Here is a 20,342-nt window from a genome sequence, read left to right on the forward strand (position 1 = left end):
GTTTTAAAAAAAATGAGATTTTTAACAAGTATAGTCTTGTTTTACGACAATTAAATACAACTATACAGAGTATATATTTCTGAAGCATGAGGGTGTAGCAAAACAGCCTGTGATTTACACTCAAATTAAGAACAAAATAGCCTTCAGGCATAACATCATAAAATTCCTATTTGCAGCCTCTAAGGACACATGCCAGAAAGGTATAAAAATACATATGTGTACATAAGCACTGTCTGCTATGTGTACATAAGCACTGTCTGCTGTGGCTAGGTGAAGAAAGCTTTAATATGACAAACTAGATTAAAAAAACCTCGGGAGGTCCAGAAAGAAGAATTCATCAATGCTAAATTAAGATACACTCAAATATTTCTTGAAAGATAGAACCTCATTATTCTACTGATTTATAGAGCGAAGTAATGACTATAGGCAGCATTGTCTAAAGACAACAATGAGTGCTGCTATATCTCAGTAATAATTAGAGTCACATGAAATCTTCATTTTTTTATTGTTCTTAGATGATTTATAAAGTATGAGAGAAATACATCACACATTCTGAAATATAATGAAAATACATGGCCCAAGTTGACTCCCATATTTAAAATTCTGATCGCAATGCTGCCCACCAACAAAATAATAGTAATTTCTAGCAGGAATTATAAAACCTAAACTACAGTACAAAGCATTGTTCACCAAATTACTCATTCCATAACCACAATTATAGCCCATTTGTTTTCTTATGCTGATAACAAAAGATACATTTTAAGATCTGTGCTGTGCTACTCTTCCTTTAATAAATAAAGTGAGCTTTTCAAAAGCTGCAAAATGATGCAGATAAAAATCAAAACATTTCTACATTTAAAGATTCAATCAAAGACTTGCCATGAATGGTGTGATATTAAAGTTTAAAAAAATAATCAATTTAGCATGTATTTTTGAACATGATTTGTCACAAATAGCATTCCCAATAGATAAGAATGATTATATGGTAAAGAGCGTAATTTATATATCTCAAGCACTATGCTTTTGTCACCGACATCGTTAAGGAATTTGACACGTTTGCAGGAGAACAATATATGTCAACTGAAATATATACCAATTAGCCATAAATGGGACACTGAAATGAATGATGCATGTGCATGCTATACTTACAAGTAATAACATGTGGTTTAAAGTCGCTTGCGTTTTCAAACAAGAATTCTTTTTATGTTGTCATTTAAAAAATCTAATATTTGAAAAGGTCAGGAATAAATAGCACCATTAGCATTAAAAGCTAGCTAAAGGGAAAGTAATTTGTTGTTCATTTAACATTGCATTTTATGTAATGGCTTTGTAAAGTGTTCAGGAGGGGGGAGAGATTTTACTCTGCTAAAACAAGATGACGGCAGCTCCAGTTCATTATTAAAAGGAGATTTTTTATTATGCTATTGTCAACTTTAACGTCTTGATTCTGTTAGGTGTTTGTTAAAATTACATGGGCTGCTGAAGTGGCTATGGCAAAGGATAATGCAGAGAATATCATGACTGTCAAAACAATTGTGTAGGCAAGAATCTGCTTATACTACGATAAAGGAACAAAAGACAAAGGAGAAACTCTTTTGCAGTGTTAGGAAGTTAATAACCCTGTTGAGGATTCCTCGGCAGGAGGTACTGAGATCAGGAAGCCAAATTCTAGAAGAGACAAATAGCCATGGCTAAAGGAAGCAGGGGACGTGGAAACCTGGCATCGGGTGCTGGCTCTGGTGTCTGTGGCTATGTGAGCTCTGGGCAAACCCCGTAACAGTTCGCCTCCCTGGAGCGGCGATGTGTGCTCCTTCCTCCTTGGACTGAGTGAGTGATGTGTGAAAGTGTGCAGAGCCCTGTGGCTAGATCCTGTCTCCTGAAGATGCATGAAGACGCAGAGATCTGAGAAAGGCTTTGTAGGAGCAACTGAAAACTGGACTTACCAAAGCCCTGGCACAAGGCAAACTATTCATATCTTTGAAATGGTTAGGTCTTACACCCTTATTCTGTAAGGCTGACCACAGATGGGAAAAACTGGAGGCAAAATAAGTGTTAGCCTGTACCCCTTATGGAAGGCATAGGCTGGGAAGAAAACATACAAAGCAAAAGCAAACTTCTCAGCTGTGCACTTGTTGCTGCCATGAGGAGCTGCAGGGGTGGGGTAGCAACGTAATGAGTGGAAAGCACAAGTAGCATCATCAGGGTGAAAAACATCTGCTTACCTCTCAAGAGAGAGAATTTGGACAACAAATTGTCTTAGTGTTTTAACACACCACACATCTATGACAGCATTGCAAGGGATGTCTCCTTTGCTAATTCATACATTTATTCCCTACTATCCTCTCTAGAGCAAGGTTTCAGAGACTTATGAAACAATGATTCTCCAGGTCAAAATTTGATTTGTGCTGTGCTCCTGGGGCAGCACAACTGGGTATTGCCTTTTAATCTGGGTATGTAGCACAAGTGTAATTTACAATGTTTTTAAACATAAAATCAACCCTGCAAATTTCCAACTAAAACTGAAGTTGATGGGAAATATTCTTTTCAGTTGGGTAAAATCAAGGAACGGTTTGTTTCTGACACAAGGAACTGGTTCCAGCTCTGAGAATGCCAATAAATTGCCAATCTTCAGTGCTGACTCTTCTTATTCTCCTCTTTACAGCCTCCCCTTTTCAACCTCCACCACCGAAAGGGGAATTCAAAACCTTGCAAGGGGGCTGATGTTCTCTCAGGACTAGACCTTCTGGGGAGGAAAGATCATGCAGAAAGGCAGAAGGAGCAGAGGGCCCCAGCCTGGGGAACATCAGGAGAAACCCCTTAAGAGAAAGGGTCCCAAGGAGTGGTGGGTCTCCGGGCCTCAGCAGTTCTGTGTTTTCTTCCATTGAGGATGGGGTTCCTCTGAGAGCAGAGGAGAAACAATCTGTTTCTCCAGCAGCAGGATGAGGGAGCTGAGATAGGATTGCTTAGGGACAAAAATTAATTTGTGAGCTAACTACATTTTTGCTGATAGTGTTTGTCGAAAAGATGAGAAAGAAGTGGCTCCCTCATTGCATTGTCCATTTTGTAACTTGACTACTTATCATCTGGCAGTTTTGCTCAAGACTGTGGGTCAGCAGATGGAATTTCAGAATAATTTGATGATTGTTCTGATTATACGCATGTTAGTGAAATTTCAGTAACATTTGAAATTTGATATGCAAATTTCTCAAATTAATTCTATCTGGATCCTGTGGTTTAAGCTTAGTTTAGCATCAGTTCAGCGAGTTCTTCATCACGTTCACTATAGCATTTCTCACTGGTAATTAAAAACTTCTGTCTCCTTTTGTAAACTGCTCACCCTCCTGTCTCTGTTCACATTTTTATCTCTTGCTAATTCCAAGTTTAGCCTTCAATTTGGTTAAGAACATCAGATTCATTAATCCTCTCATCTCTTTCTTCTCACAAGCATGTCTGCTTTCTCATGGCACTGTCCAGAAGCCATGTGCCAGATTCTGTTACCTGCCCCCTTTCTTCCCCTTGTCTGAAATTGTTTTGAAACACACTGAAATCAGGGGATTTTTTTTTTCCCAGTGGGCATTGGCTCATTCACTTCTAAAGATACTGTAAAAATTCTGTATTTTGCAGGCTGTCCATAGAGAGATATCCACAGACTCAAAAACAAACAACAACAAACCCACAACAAACCAAAACAAAAACAAACAAAAAACCAACACATAAAACCCACATGACCACCCAGAAATAACAAAATGTGCATCTGCAGCCTCCCCATCCCTTACACATTAAAATTCCTTAATTATTATTATTTATTTTTTATTTATTTTTAGCATGCTAGAGCAAGGAAGGTTTCTTCTTGCATGTCTGCATTTAAAAGGTACAATTCATTACTCGGTATGTAAAGCTTCCGTTATAACTGCAGTGACTGAAGACTCCAGTCTTTCATGCATGACTAGCTTTTATTGAGAGCAAGGCTTTGGGCATCCATAGGTGTTGTTAGCAAGCAGTAAGAGTTTGCAGAACTTCCTCCCTCACAGTCTCGGAACCACAGAAACGGAATCTGAAGGAAACAAAAATATGTGAATGTCTTGAGCTGTCAAGATTTACTGAGATTATACAAGTGGATTTGTTTCAATATGTCAACCCGATTTGTCGTTTGACACACTGTGTTGAGTTTACGTGGCAAGGTTTTGGTAGCAGGAGGCTGCAGGGTTGGCCTCTGAGAGAAGAATCCAGAAGCTGCCCCATGTTAGGGAAGGACCAGTTTCAGCCAGCTCCAAAGGGACCCGCCACTAGCCAGAGCCAAGCCAGTGAGTGACACTAGTTGGGTCACTGGGAGAGCAGACTGAAGAAAGGAGAAACGACTGCTGTGCAACAGCAGCTGGGAGAGTGAGAAGCAGCCCTGCGGCCCCCCAGGTCAGTGCAGCAGGAGGGCAGGAGGTGCTCCAGGCACGCAGCACAAGTTCCCCTGCGGCCTGTGGAGAGGCCCCTGGTGGAGCAGGCTGTCCCCCTGCAGCCCATGGGTCCCAGACGGAGCAGATCTCCACGCTGCAGCCCGTGGAGAAGCCCCCGGTGGAGCAGGTGGATGTGCCCTGGAGGAGGCTGCGGCCCATGGAGAGCCCCCGCAGGAGCAGGCCCTGGGCCAGAGCTGCAGCCCGTGGAGAGGAGCCCACGCAGGAGCAGGGGGTCTGGGGGGAGCTGCCGCCCGTGGGGGACCTGTGCTGGAGCAGTTTGCTCCTGGGGGATGGACCCTGTGGTACGGAGCCACGTGGGAGCAGTTCTTGAAGAGCTGCTGCCTGTGGGACTGACCACAGCCCCATTCCCTGTTCCCCTGCGCCGCTCGGGGGGAAGAAGTGCTCTACCTTGTTAGTAATAGGTAATAAATTATATTAGTCCTGTCCTTATCTCAACCCTTGAGCCCTTTCCATCATATTTTCTCCCCCTTTCCCTTTGAGGAGGGGGAGTCAGAGAGTGGCTGTGGTGGCCTTCAGCTGCCCAGCTGGGTAAAACCACCACACGTACCCATGCTACCTGAAAACCTTTTTTTTTTTTTTTCCAGTTTGTGTGCTACCATCACTAGATAGATGATCTCAACTCCGTGTGCAAGGGTATGAGTCCATAGAAGAGCATGTGCTTACTGAATACACTTTGTCAGCATGTGGTTTGATGAACAGGAACTATGACTGGACTACCTCTGCTAAGAGATAATGCTTTGGTGCTGTAATAATTTTCCTTTGCTTGAAACTGTTTCCATCTGCAATGTTGTCTTTTAAGTGATTACATTTTAACCAGGAACTTGTATATGGGCCTAAAACATATACTGTACCCCCTCTTCTAGACATCCAGTCATAGGCTGGATCAAATAACATAAATGATTGAGCAAATGAAGGGTTGTGTTCTAAAAAGTCCAATCAGATGGTTAAAATAGGATCAGTAAAACATACTTCTTTAATCTGAGCATCCACACTGTACTCCACAAAGTCTACAGAAATCAGTTTTAGCCTATATCAATAGACTTTATATTTAGCCATTTAAGTACAGTTTCCAAGTATTAGTCTCTGTAATGGTAGGCCTATTATTGCAACTCTGTCTCGTCTAATGTGATCTCAAGGACCATCAATATCAATGGAAATCTTCTGCTGATTCCCACTGACAGTGAATCAGGCATCCTAATGCAAGCTCAGACACAGATAACCATTTCTTGCAGACAGCAAGTAGGAACTTGGCAAGAATGATGCTGATAATCCAAGCCAGTACTAATCTTTCTCACCCAAAGAGTTAAGCAGGAAATTTTCCCTTCTGAAGCCTGGAAATATTTAAATTTTTTCTTTGAAGTTATTTAAGCTAGAGAGTTGAAGTAGTAATGAATGAAATTATGTATGAACAGTATCTTGAAAGGGAGGAAATTAAAAGTGTTGTTTAGAGTCTATTTCTTTTAATGCTTTAAACACCTTTTCTTATGGAAACATTTTTACCCCACATATACTTTTGTCACTTACCCTTCAAAGTAACTTTCAGGATTTTTACAATGGGTATACTTACTCTTCTCCACTTTCTCCAGATTGTACTGTGATAGTGGCGGCTCCTAGTTTAGGGAAAGTCGGATTTATCACGTTGTTGTTCCAAAGAAATTTAACCTTTGTAACTGTTCTGATATTAACTTCTGCATCAATGAAGGTTGTATAAGTGTTGTCTGGTTGGAGGGTTCCCCTGTGGAAAAAAAAAAAAAAAAAAGTTTTATGGATGCAAGACTGGCTGGCATTTTAGTATTAATTACTAGTCCCATCAACTGATTGTCTATGGTGGCAAGTCAATGGAAAGTTAGTAGTATGTCAGTATAACGGAAAGTTAGTAGTATGCCAGTCCATTTGCCAATATAATGCATCCAAATCAGTATTTGTCAGAAGAAACAAAGGCAGATAGGCTTGATATGGCGCAGTCATAACTCACTGTGAAGACTCAGTTAGAGGACAATCCCTATGGAGAAGGTAGAGCTGCTCCCTGTTGCTTATGTAGGCAGGGTTTATACCATGTTTTGTACATTAAAAAAAAAATCTTATTTAATGTTAATTGATTTCTTTGATACAGAAGTTGGATTTGTTTGGGATGGCCAAAAGGATTATCCACCACCTGCTCTGACCGGCTCTCTACCAGAGGTTCTCAAACTTACAGCAGTGTGACTGAGTAAAATGTGCATCTGCTCTTGGGTCACCATAGTTCATAATCTGGCTCCTAATTTCATGTTTCATCAACAGAGCGAGCTCTAACTGGCAGCAGTTTGAGACTGCACCAAATTCTAATGTTTTAAATTTCTAAGATTTTAAAATTCTGCATTCTAAACTTTTCCCCTCTAAAGTAAATCCAGAGTGAGTGAATTGTCTCTGCATTTGCATCAAGAAGCTGTACCTGGGAGTAGAATTTGCTCTGCAAAATTGGACTAACTTAAACAGAAATATTATTAGAAATATGAATTATGCATTCTAGAAGAGAAGTTTCTTTTCTATTGAATATTGAACTCACTTGAGAATCTGATGCTGCCTTGTGTTCCCATCATTCCCATACAGGGCAATATTTGCATATCCTGTTACTTTTCTGTTTCCAGAGAGTGTCACGGTTACTTTGTACCTCCAAACTACACAGAAGAAATACAGTGAGTTAGATCATACCCAGAGAGAAACAATTTCCAAAATATCATTTTTTTTTTCTTTTTCTTTTCTGTGTAATGTAGTTGAAAGCAAAAATAAAATAAAATAAAAAATTATCACTGCCTTGCACTTTTAGCTCAAGGCTACATCCCAGGCTGCCTGGACTGGACAAAGTTAATACAATGCTGTCATGCAGGACTGTTGGTGCTCACCATTTTTCATTGGGTTATAACCATGCAACACAAACAAAACACCAGTGAGTCAGATCTGTTGTTATGTCTTAATGAGATCAACAGGAGAAATGGGTAGACATTTGTACGGCTTTCTGAAAGCAACCAACTGACAAAGCTAGCTCATAACACGACAAACACATCATAGACCTGAGCATTTTGACCACAAATGTTTTTACATACAGTGAAGCTGGAAAGAAGGAAGTACTGGGAAAAAACACTGATCCATACCAAGTATAAGCAGTATAAAAGGAGTGTAAAAAAATATCCAATGTGATCATTTCTATGAGTAGGAAATTGCCTTTAGCATGCAATTAGACAAAGCACTTCTTCTCCCTCCGATTCTTGCTTGCAAACATGAAGGGAGAACTGTCTTATGAAAGCTGACATTTAGGATAGCTTATAACTTAGGTTGTAAAGGAAGTTATCTAATCCATCAATTTCTCAAAGCAAGATCAGCTTTGGTCAGGTTGCTCATTGCCAAGTTGAGTTTTGACTATCTCCAGAGTTGGAGATTCCACAGCTTCTCCAGGCCTCTCTTTCTGCCTTTAACCACTGCCATGGTGACAGACACTTTCATAACATTTAGTAAGAATTTCCCTTGCTATGACTTCTGTGCTTTGCCTATCATCCCTTCTCCATGCACCTTGCAGTGTAGCCCACTGAACATCTCGGTGACTTCCAGTTGGCTATATAGCCCAACGTCCTTCTTGTGCTGGAGGGCACAAAGCAGGGCATTAGTATTGGAGCAGAAGAAGAAAAGGCACAAGGACCGAAGAGCCATTTGTACTGCGATGAGGTCTATTCATCTGTTTAAATTAACCGTAAAATGGGGGGAAAAAGTATGTTTACAAGGAGTAGGGAGTAGGTTGCAACTGAAGCAATCAAAACTCACGAGCAAAATCCTTGGCTTCTCCAGTATTCAGGTAAAGTTTCACAAAACTGCTATCTTTATATCTGGCTTTGAATTTATCTGCAAAGTGACCCATATTTGGGCATCCCTCTTTTGGGCATGGGAAACAGTTTTCCTAGTGAAAATAAATATATGTTAATAAAATTATCCAGACAGCCAAGAAAAATAAGAATAATAATAATACTGATTATTAACTGGTCATGAATCACAGCAACGAGTTTTAAGTAACTCTTTCTGTAACTACAGAAAGATCATATAAGCTAGCCAGAGTTCTGCAAGACTGATTTTTCAGGGCTCCATGTTTTTTCTCATGCCATCTTGCTCTCTGAAGCTGCATAAGTGACATCCTTGAGTAGTCTTGAACTGGAGCAGGGAGAAGGAGGAGAAGATTTCTTTCCCAGCAATTTGTGAGAAAGAGTGATGTCTCCTCATACCTTCAGGTTGGGTCAAGAAAGTCTTTTGCGTTGAAAACAAAGCTCATTTTTGTCTTGAAAGCAGCTTTTTACCCTGGTGACAGAAGCATGTAGTTGCCTTCTCCCAGAGTGATCTGTATCACCTGCTCAGAACGTATAAAGGTCAATTTTATACCTTTTATACTTGTTCCTTGCTCTGTTCCCTTCTGTCTGTGCTGCTTGTGGGATATGATGAGCCTGTTGCCTCCCTGCTACAATTAGGCTGTAGTTCATTATCTCCCAGTCTGAGACAGGGAAGGGTTTCCTGCCCTTGGTCCATAAAGCATTGTCCTCTGTCCTTGAGGCTATCTTAATTCACCGAAGTACTTTGACCATGGACTAACCCCATCAGACCTTTACGTATTATTTTACTTCTTATTGTTCTGAAAAATGTTTAAGCTACATTTGAAAGCTCATCTGCTACACTATGGGATTCTCCTTGCTGCTGTGATTACTGGGACAGGCTCTCCTCCTTGCCTGTTCCCATTTGACACTGCAGGGTAGGCCTGGGGCCTGGAGCCCCACCAGCTCCAGTAGCACCTTAGGGCTGTGACAGCAGCAAAGTACCAGGGATATCACTGTTTTGCTGTTACCTTTTCCTACTTTGACCCATTCATGGGCTATAACACTGTAAGATGTCTGTCACTTCTCTTACATGTGCACCCATTTGGGTGCAAGCTAGCAAAAATAAATTGAATTTCAAATTTCAGATGTATTGATAAGAGTCACTGCTTTTGAAATGGCCCATCCAGAGGCTCTGAAAAATACTCACTGTTTGAAAAGCATCGTATGAAGTACAAGAATAACCCAGAAATCCATCAGGGAAGATAATACTGTCCGAGTAATACTTGTAACTCCGCAAATGGTTACAAGCCACAAAGTCCCGAGTTCCTGTGAAAAAATGCTCTCGGGTTAGTTCTTATTTTTGGTAAACAAACAGGAAAAGATAACAACACAGCACTTGCCATGCCACCAGAATTTATTATTCTCACTCAAAAGCCTCCCCACTACTCTTGGAGTGGTGAACATGAGGTTTGAACCTTGCTTTTGCAATGAATTGATGCTCTGAGGAATGTCATTGAGTCAACAGGTGTAAAATATGAACTTGCTTTGTGGAGACTGACTGTGCAGCCCAGCCCACCCCTAGTCCCCCCCTCCAAAATGCTTTTTCAAGTAATCTGACCGAGTTTCACAATAGAAAGGAGAGCTGCACCAACCAGTCTTTTATAGGCAATAGTTGCATTACCATAACAAAAGAAAACTGAATGCCAAGTATTCAGTTTGAACTGGGCAATGCTGATTTATTCCAGCTGAGGACTTCAAAACAAAATTATTGTTATTTGGAAAGTGTTTAAGGGAAAGACTCTTAAAATTAAAATAATGAATATATTATTTTCCTTTATATTTCATTTATTTTCCTGTCTTTAGATTAAAAAGAAGATGATATACAACACTGTTATTTCTTTGTGCTTTAATTCCCCATTATTGATAATAAGTTTACTTGAGAGTGAGGGGGAGTAGTGCTTCCAGCTGCATTGATTAAAACCTAGATAAAAAGGCTGGTTATCACATAGAAATTAATGGGTTCCCAGACTATAAGGTGCTTGCAGTAGTGTAAGAAAGAGCTCAAATTGTATACTGAAGTCTTTAGAGGAGAAAACTTTTTTTTTTTTTTTAATGTTCTGTTATGTGCAATGTAAGTTTATAATATTATACGGATGTTTAAAAAATAATTAGAGCATTTATTGAAACTATGCAAAACAACAAAGAAAAAATTATTGAGCAGCCTCTTTCCAATCTTTTTTTAGCTGACTAAAAAATAGACAAATTATACTGCTTCAATGCGATCCAGATTTGTGATGGGTAGCTTTAAGAAAAGAAAAGAAAATTAAATGTATTGCTTATGTCAGAAGACTTGCAGCTGAAGATCCCACAGCAGAAGTAGATGTATCATTGCCCTATTCCACCAAAGTTAAATGTGTCATTATAAACCCTTCAAAGATTTTGGCACAGCTTAAGTAATATTTGTTTGTGCTATTAGCTACTTTAGAGGAGGTTTACCAGACCAAAGCCTTTGTCCTGTTTCTTTTTTGATCCATATATGGGAATAATTACTGGAAAGTGTTTTGTTTGAGCATGCTAGCAGTTTCACTGCACTCTGTAGCTGCCATTGCTGGTGGGCCCACTAAAGGCTAACACAAAACACCTGAATGAAGAATAGCTCAGTCATTACATTTTGAGGTTGACCTTCCTCTAAATTTGTAGTGTAATCAATCTACTTACCTTCCCAGATGCCATCAATATCTACAATCTGTGAAACAGGATTCTTCCCACATCCTGGCATTTGCTCTCCTCCATTTGGATAAAAATCAAGATGTCCTATTGCTGGGCTCATTCCAAAACCTGAAGCATTTAAAGCAGGGGTAAGTACATTTTAAATTCACGTCATCTCCTATCTATAGCTGTTGGCTTGAGGTTTATCTGTGGTATTTGAGAATATGAAGTCTCAGTGACCAGAACTGTGTTTTTTTTTTTTTTTTTAATTGTCTAAGAACCACCCAGCATACTTGAGTCTTGGTGAATAATTAGGACATTCAGGTGCCACACAGCACAAACAATTAGGTACCAATACAGTAAAGCTGAACACTCACCGAGGTAGGGGATAGTGGGAGCTGAATCCGTGTGGATAACATCAACAAACTCTGCATCAGATTTATCCAGTCTGACTTCAATTGGTGTGTCCTGAAAATAAGGTTGAGCAGGATCCAGTCCTGAAAGAAAAAGGTTAGTGTCATGTGCAGTTGAAGACATCTAAATGTGTCATTTTATGTAATAGTATGGTTGTTTATAATTAATGTCTCATATATTGCCGTCTGTGCCTCCTTATATCTAAGTAGCATACACATTAATACAATGATGATATGTGCACTCTTTCCAAATGGCTTAGTGTTGAATCCTAGGTAGGAGAGAAGGTTACTTGTGAGAAATGTGTTGAATTTTGGTGACTTATTTCAATAATGGATCCCAGCACTTGGAGGTTGGTTATTATTTTGAGGGAAGTTAGTGTTGCTCAAATCAAGATTGCTGTGTCCACATCCCATAGTGCTCATCTATGTGGTTTCTCGAGTACCTCGTCTGAGCATACTCAGACAGGAATTGATACTGAAAGCATTACTGCCATGTGCTTGGAATTGTTGAAATCAACATGCCTACTTCTGGCTCCAGTCAGATTTTGAAAAGGCATCTAGTTTTGAAGTTATGACCTTTGCTTTTGATCCTAGCAGAAAATACTACTCAATTTGCCTCTCAAATTGCTGCCGCAATTCTGGGAGCCTGTGTACTCCTGCAGATTACAAAATATTATGGTTTTATACTTGCATCTCTTGTTTTCCTTAGGTAGCAGCTTTTGATTTTGCTTTTAGACTGAACTTTGTAGACTATTAGTCTAAGATTCACCAAGCCTGAAATCCCTAAGGGAATGTAACAACAGAAAAGGGCTGGGTTAATAACTTGTTAATACAATCCTGTGGAAAAGGGAAATCTTTATATGACACTTGGCAAGGCAAGTGGGTAGTTACCTAGGGCTGTGACTCACCAGAGATTTAACATATATTTTCTAGAGAGGAGGGAAGAGTTGTCTAGTTAGTTGGAAAATGTAGTGAATGAGATGTTCTTTCAGTGACAAGAAACAGGAAGGCTCTGTGGAACGTGAGTGTACAGGCATTAATGATGCTGAGCCTTCTTTAGATGGAGAGAGAGCCTCTGCCACAAGAGGAGGCAGGTGGAGGAACTGGTAGAAAATGTGCTGCTACATGCTGAAAAGAGACTAAACCAGAGGGCTGCTGGAAGGTAGAAATCCAATGAATTATATATAGCAACATCTACTGTCACCCAAACCACAGCATTCAGGGCGTCCCTAGACAGACAGCTGATACAAGTTGAAATTTCCAGAGTGGCGTTTTTAATAAGAAATTCAACATCTAAAGGTCTATCTGTAGAGGAAGTCATTAGATATAGAAGCACAAACAAAATAACTCAACATGAGGGTCTGATCCTGAAAACATTTCAGAGCTCAAGTTACAAAAGCCCCACATGAAGGTCATACAGAGCGGATGCCAGCAACTAGTGAGCCCACCTCTACAAGCAAATCTACATAACTTTTGAATTCAGTAGTGGAAAATATGCCTTGATGACCAAAAGTCAGCTCATGCAAGTGATGCTATGAAATTATATGGCTAAATAAGCAGATGAATGCTGAAAGAGGAAGGGAATTCAAGTGAAATCTACAGTTTCTTAGTAAGTTCCATTAAATCTGGGCAGATATGTTCCCATGTTACTCAACTTTTGCTCCTGAGACAAGAGATTTAGTGTATCAAGTTACATAAGAAATTAAACTTTAGAAAGCTTGCTGGAAATAAATGAAAAACAACAAAAACCCCACCCAAAAAAACCAACAACAGCAAAAAAAAAACACAACAAAAACCAAACAAACAAAACAACAACAACAGAAAGAGTAAAACCCAGAATTTCATTACTGTAAATGTGTTCTACAGGTGAAAGGTTTATATAGTCATAGATCATGGTGATTGTGGGTGATATTGAGAAGGTCAGTCTACTGCTTCTGAAACATCAGATTTGGAGCACTATGTTTTGGAAAATTGTATTTGTTACCAAAACTGCAGTACAAAATAATTGTCCTCACTGCTGTGCTGCTTCTAGTATGCTTTGGAATGACCTGCAAGCAATGGCTATGATGTTGTGTATCAGATGTGCTTCTATATAAAAGGTGAGATAAATGAAAGGTGAAAAAGGCAGGAGAAAAGCTGCCAGGACAAGGAAGTAGGGATTATTTTCCTGGGCTAAGTCTTTAAGGCCAGGCTGGATGGGGCTTTGAGCAACCTGATCTAGTGGGAGGTGTCCCTGGGGTTGGAATTAGATGGTCTTTAAGTTCCCTTCCAACCCAAACCATTCTGTGATTCTATGATTGCAGTAGTGTTGGAGAAACTATTTCGAAAATACAAAACAAAAAACGACAAAAAAAAAACAACCACAGCAGCTGAAGTTGGCTCTGTGTGTACATTCATCATTGTGAGCTCATTTCCAGCAGTGACAGTAGAATGCTGTTGTGGTACAGCGTGGCTCCAGTGCTGCTGCAGACGAGCTGGACTGGAGCGAGCTGTGGGCACACTGCAGTGACACTGCTGGGCTGAGGCACCAGAAAGCAAGCTCTGCAGAGATGCATTGATGTGCATCAGGAAGCCAACTGATGTCATTGCAGGGGGCATTCTGGCTCTGTTAGCTGCAGGGAGCTTTCCCATTGCTGTGTAAATATACGCACACAAGATAATCGTCATGCTGACTGCCCCCCAGGCATGCCAGGGTGCAGCTCCAGCCTGTACTGTGAGACAAGATAAATTATATATTGCCCAAATTACTCTTGACTAAACTATGTCCCCCAGTCAGATACGATTGAAGGAAAAAATGAACAGCAGTGTTCCATTAAGCAGTGGTATCTCTAGGATGAGCTGTGACTTTGATCCCTGCCTTACCAGTTATTCTTCCAACACCTGGCCTCCTCCTGCCAGCCTCCCCTGCCACGTGTGCTCCCAGGCTGTGTCCAATTATATGAACTTGGGCTGGAGAGTATCCATATTGCTCCTGAGAAAACACCAATTAGAAATAATACCTTACTACTTCCATTTTCTATCAACAACAGGAAAAAGTAAAGAGGGGTTGAAAGCCAACTCTTAATTTGACTACAGATTCAGGGCCTAATCTGCAAGGGTATTCAGCACACCCTATAGGCTCTCAGCATTTTTTGCCAGTTTAGGTGCTCATATCCAAAACATATTTTTTTCCAAAGCTCCTTATTCAGCTGTTGCCCTCATTTGGATGCTCTTACAACTCTAGACAGCTCTGTCACTGAGTCTTGAGAGACTCAACACCCTTTTTACATCCTAGACCACTGAAGACTCACAGAAAGCTTATCTTGCTTGCAGGGTTCAACCAGGGTTAGTTACATCTGGCAGGTCAGGCACCGTGTGTAGCTGGAAGATGATGCAAGAGAAGAGATGCCTTCAGCCTTTTAGACAGTAATTCAGCGGCTGGAATGCAGATGTGGAGGGTGAGCTCTGGGTTTGAGCCCTGCAAGCCCCAGCATACTGTCTTGTCAAGTAATTCAGAGTTCTCTTAAGGGGAATGCATTTTGAAAGCACTTAGATGAAAAGAAGGCTTCAAACCAAGCATTGCTTCCCACATAAAGTTGACTGAGAAAGCGGGCATGCGGCACCTCCTGGAGATGTAGGCACTGCGTGATGGCTTTCCCTGGAGGCAGCTGGAAAGGTCCCAGGCACTTCTGGTCACCTGAGAGCAGTTGCTCTCCAGTCGCTGTTTGTTTTTCAGTCATTCTTAAGAGCTATTTTATACATTTTTGTCCCCATGAAAAGGCAGTCTACTGTGTCCGTTATTTCTGCATATTTAAAACTATGCAGCTCTTTACATCTGTTAATACCTATGGGACAAATATTCAGCTGTGGCATGGGGATGTCTTGAAGATCTTGATATCTGTAAGTTTACTAAGCTTGCTGTTATCACAGTTCTCTGTCTAAAACATAAATCTGTTTCCAGCAGAACTTCTAAAATAATCACTGAGTAGAAGAAAATGCTTTTACTGATGACATTCACATTCATGAAGGTTCCTGAATCACTTTTTTTTTCCCAAATCAGCATTATAACTGTATCCATGTAAACGTGAAATTCTTACCGTAAGCACATCTATAAAATAAGCTATTTCAGCTCCTACGACACGGACGTTGTTCGATGCCTGGGTGTACTGACATTTTGAGCCTTTGCTCCAGTCTACACAGATGCAGTTCACATCTTCCACTGTAAGCATCCTCTGTTTTGTAAAACAAAAGCAAAAACAACACAGTTCAATAGTATATACAAACTGTACTGGATTCACAATGCTTATTACAGCCAAACTAATAAATGCTGCATGAATTTGTTTGAGAACATTCCAAGAACCAAAACCTTAGTGTATATCTGTGGCCATGTCTGGACACAGTATTGTGTGAGCATGCACATTCCCCTCGCTACAGGAAGGACATGGAGGTGCTCGAGCGAGTCCAGAGAAGGGCGACCAAGCTGGTGAGGGGTCTGGAGAACAAGTCTTATGAGGAGCGGCTGAGGGAGCTGGGCTTGTTCAGCCTGGAGAAGAGGAGGCTCAGGGGCGACCTTATCGCTCTCTACAGTTACCTTAAAGGAGGCTGTAGCGAGGTGGGGGTTGGTCTGTTCTCCCACGTGCCTGGTGACAGGACGAGGGGGAATGGGTGAAAGTTGCGACAGGGGAGTTTTAGGTTGGATGTTAGGAAGTACTTCTTTACTGAAAGGGTTATTAAGCATTGGAACGGGCTGCCCAGGGAGGTGGTGGAGTCACCATCCCTGGAGGTCTTTAAAAGACGTTTAGATGTAGAGCTTAGCGATATGGTTTAGTGGAGTACTTAGTGTTAGGTCAGAGGTTGGACTTGATGATCTTGAGGTCTCTTCCAACCTAGAAATCTGTGTCTGTGTCTGAAATGGGGTGGTCTGCTGCAGTAATGGCCACTCCATCATTTTAAATACCCACAGCAGTATTTTGTGCAGAGGGCAAAACAGCACAAGTCCTGACACTTAATTTCAATCAGACTTTGTATATAACACTAAAGTGCTCTACGCGTGTACTGGTGCACTTAATTTATTTAAAAGTACTTCTTTAATTTGAATTCAGTTAGAATTTTGCATTACTAAAATCAGTGTTTTCCTGATACAGATTCATAAAAAAGTGTGCATTCTAATAAGAGGTTGCATAAGTCGCTGCTGTCACTGAATATTCATTTGGGCTTTATTTTGGAAGGTGCTTATATGGGCAGATGCTTCATTGTCTGCCATAGAATCTGAAGCTTTGCTTTTCTCCTCCGAGCTGGATTGTTTGGTTAAGTGTAGTTTGCTTTAGTAGATTTAGTATATTTACTCTCCTTTGCACTACGTTCAGGCATACAGAAGCATACAAATCAAGGTACGACTAGCAAAGAACAGAAAAAAGCAACAGCAGTCTGTGACCATATTAGAAATGGTAAAACATAAATGTGCAGATAAGTAATAGCTCTATTGAGAAGGACAGATAGCAGATACACATACGAGGGTTGATATATTCACAGTCCCTCTTGATCTACTCTTTACTAAACAAGATTCGTTGAGATTGACTTCTATTATTTTTTTTAAATCAATTGGAGTATTGTGATAAAAGCATAGACCACCAGAGTAGGGAAAGAATTTAAAAATTTATCTCATGTCTCAAAGTCCTAATGAAAATTATCCAAAAAGATTTGAGGGACCAGTTGGAGCTTTTAAAATGTGAGCTGTCCTCTTGATTGTGAGGTTCTAGGAAAAAAAAAATCTCCAAGAGTGTAAAATGAGAGACTGAGAGCTACAGAAGATCAAACTGCTTCTGATACTTTGAACAAATTATTAACTAATAAATCCAACAGTCATTCCCAGATGTTCGCAAAGTATTAATCAATGTAGATATGTTTCATCTAGAAAACCTGTCAAATATAATTTCTTTTGAGCTGGTAACAAAGAAAAACAGGTAACGCAGATGCAGTAAGTGTGAAATACTTTGATTTTAGTGGACTTTAACTTTATTCCTCATAGTGTTCTCTTATGTAAAATAAGAATATATATAATTTCCACAAAACTGGAATGGTGTGAATACCTAGTTGAAAAACCTTATCCAAATAGTGTCATATGCCATCAACTGGTATTTTGCTCTGTGTGCTCTATGACTAGTAGCTTTCATTAGCAGCTGCAATAGAAAGCAATGTTTAGAGGTTTTGAGAAAATCACAAGCTGGAATTGCAACTGCGTTAGCCCTGTGTTAATGGGGTTAAGAAATAAATTGAGAAAGTGGAGAATCAGTGCAAAAATCAATAGAGTACAAAGAGTGCTTTGTACTTCATTCAGTGTTCATAGCAAGTCCTAGATTGAGGGCTTGGTTCCCAATGATTCCCTTGAGGTCCCTTCTGGCTGCACACTTCTACAGCCCTACTGCTCCTGTTAGTGGCCAGTCCATGTCCCCAACGCCCAAGTGGCAGTCCGTGCCTTTGTGATGGACTTTCCACACCTACAAACCTTCTCTCTTGTCTAGAGAAATATGAAGCAATAGTTACAAGTCTATTCTGGAGCTGTTTCTGGAATCTCCTCCTTTCCTAACCAACATCTTGCTCCAGGGTTTGTTTTGGTTTTAACCAAGAAAAAAGACACTTGCTGAGCCAAATCCCACTGTCACTCACTTCAGTAAAGTGAAGGATTTCATGCATTTTACCTAATGTTTTTCCTCAAGGCGCAGAGCTGCAAGTCTAAGTTGCTAACTATTTGAAAAAACATGGCCTTTTTTTTAACCCTTCTTATTGCTACAAGTAGTACTAAAAAAAATTATTAGAAATAGAGAAAGCAGACAATATGTAGGAATGTATTATTAAATGCAAACTAAGGAACTTCCCAGGGACATGATTTCCCTGCAGTACATACCTTGCACATGTCTGACAGCCAGTTTTCTTCTCCGTTATCTATAAATCCATGTACAATAAATCTTGTCATCCTGCTCGTACTAAAATTTGAGTGCCCAATTGTTGTGGCTTCAACTGCAGAGATCGCCTGTTGTAGATATTACATGAATAAGGTTCTAAATCTCTTTTCTGTAAAAAAAAAAATTTATCAAAATTGTGAAGAGCTAAACTGTGCTCTTCTGTATAGGTGTTTAAAAGTTTTGTAAAGTTAAGCTCATCTGCAAGTGTTCACGTGACTATGGCTTAAGGTCTGTATCTCCCCTCAGAGCAAGCTCTGACACACGTCTCAGAGCAACCAAAACTTTCTTTTAAGTATGTTTTCATCTTACCTGTGGAGAAAAAAAAATAAATCACCCAACATTAAAAAATATATTGTTTTGCAGTACTTCTCAGTGGGCATATAGAAAATGTGCGCTGCTTTGTGAGGGCTGCTAGGGCTATTTTGCTGTAGGAAAAAAAAAAAAAAAGAAAATTTTGCCCAGAGAGCTTGCCAAGCAGCTCGAAGAGTTTCCCTCTTGAGGGGGGGAAAAAAAGAAAAGGCTATTTCTAACACTTTTCAGGAACACTGTTAGTTGAACTCTGTGTTTATTTACTCCTTTTTTTTTTTTTTATGTCATTTACCAACATTTAAAGCACAATAGTTCTTACTTGAAAGTTATCAGGGTTTCCTCTTGTGTACAGGAGGAACTGGACGTCTATCTTTTTTGGATCCCAGGGTAACTTATGGATTGGTCTTTCCACAGTCCCAGACCATGGTCTATCATCTGTGAAACATCCCAGCCTTTCATAGCAAACTTCTTTTCCTGTAACATGTAGATCAGATCATGAATTTGTGAATGAGTACAGAACAGCAGACTAATCATAACATATAACCTCTTTTCTCTAGAGGTCTCTTGGTCTGTTGAAAATCCTACAGTTTACATAAAGCAAAGACCAGCACTTGTCCTGTCTTAGCTCTCAAAGGCTATGGTTTATCCCAAGGAAAGAAGTCACCCTGTTGCTCATATAAAAAGTATTCAGTGGGGTTCTCCTGGGGGCATCCTATACCATATCTTGGGTATCTTTCCTCAGCTGCATTTTGCCTAATGCAAAGACAGCTGATGAGTTTCTCCTAATACCAAACCAAGCTAATGCAAATAATCAGCAGTAACTGGAGATTGTGCTGAGCAGCTAACTACGTGAGAAATCTTATAAGCCAGTGACTTCTGCCAAATATAAAGCTGTGCACCCATTGAACTGCTTTGCTTTTTTCCCCACTGACATCACTAAAGAAGAGTACAACAAATCATTTCTTAACAATGTAGCTTGGTAGAGAAAGGAAAGCTTTCCTTTGAGATAGAAGACACCGGCACTTCTTGCATGCTCCTAGGGTGGGTTTTCCAGAGTGGAGAAAAGAAAAGACAACACACGCATAGACACGTGCTCAATTCACCATCCTTGTATAGGAAAGTGGACCATGTAACCTCAATCAGTAAGCGTGGAATCACCATAGTGCAGAATAAAATCTAACAAAACCCAGCATCATAGAAAGACTTTACAAACGATAACTCCATATGCTTACCTTTGGCTGTGCTGAGCAGGAGTAACGCGAATATCCCAATTCCAAGCATCTAGAACAGGAGAAAAAGAAGCAGCTAGGATTTGCTAACCGGCTTGATTAGCAAGCCTATCTAGCTTACTGGTGCTGATTTTTCTCATGGTGAAAAGGGCCCTGGTCTGTCTTCTCTGCAACCTGTACCTCTGACTGCCACGTATGTCAGTCAGCTTTGCCTGGCTCCAGCTGAGATCATGGTGCTGCAAAATCTACTAAAAATCTGCTTAAAAAAATAAACTAATAAAGTCTACCAAAAAAAAAAATAATCTACTGCAAGATCTACTAAAGGCATAACTGAAGTTCAGAGCGATTTTTGTTCTGGTAGGGTTACTCTGCTAATTGGTTGTATACCAGCTACTTTAGAACCAGCATAAGGACACCCGTATGTGCTACTATTCCCCTCCAT

The 20,342-nt window shown here is 40.2% G+C and overlaps 1 protein-coding gene across 1 annotated transcript; it reads right to left on the reverse strand.

Annotated features, from left to right (window-relative positions):
* Positions 1–3,990: 3,990 nt before the first annotated feature.
* On the reverse strand, positions 3,991–19,952 carry LOC118248632 (inactive pancreatic lipase-related protein 1-like). Its single transcript, XM_035547781.1, has 12 exons — positions 19,904–19,952; positions 18,991–19,145; positions 18,305–18,430; positions 15,498–15,632; positions 14,284–14,392; positions 11,386–11,505; positions 11,018–11,137; positions 9,507–9,625; positions 8,265–8,397; positions 7,015–7,126; positions 6,037–6,204; positions 3,991–4,054 (listed from the first exon to the last, which is right to left on the reverse strand). Exons 1-12 carry the CDS (start codon positions 19,950–19,952, stop codon positions 3,991–3,993), a joined length of 1,410 nt encoding a protein of 469 aa, XP_035403674.1.
* Positions 19,953–20,342: the final 390 nt, after the last annotated feature.

Source organism: Cygnus atratus, chromosome 7, assembly GCF_013377495.2.
Source record: "Cygnus atratus isolate AKBS03 ecotype Queensland, Australia chromosome 7, CAtr_DNAZoo_HiC_assembly, whole genome shotgun sequence".
Classification (NCBI taxonomy): Eukaryota; Metazoa; Chordata; class Aves; order Anseriformes; family Anatidae; genus Cygnus; species Cygnus atratus.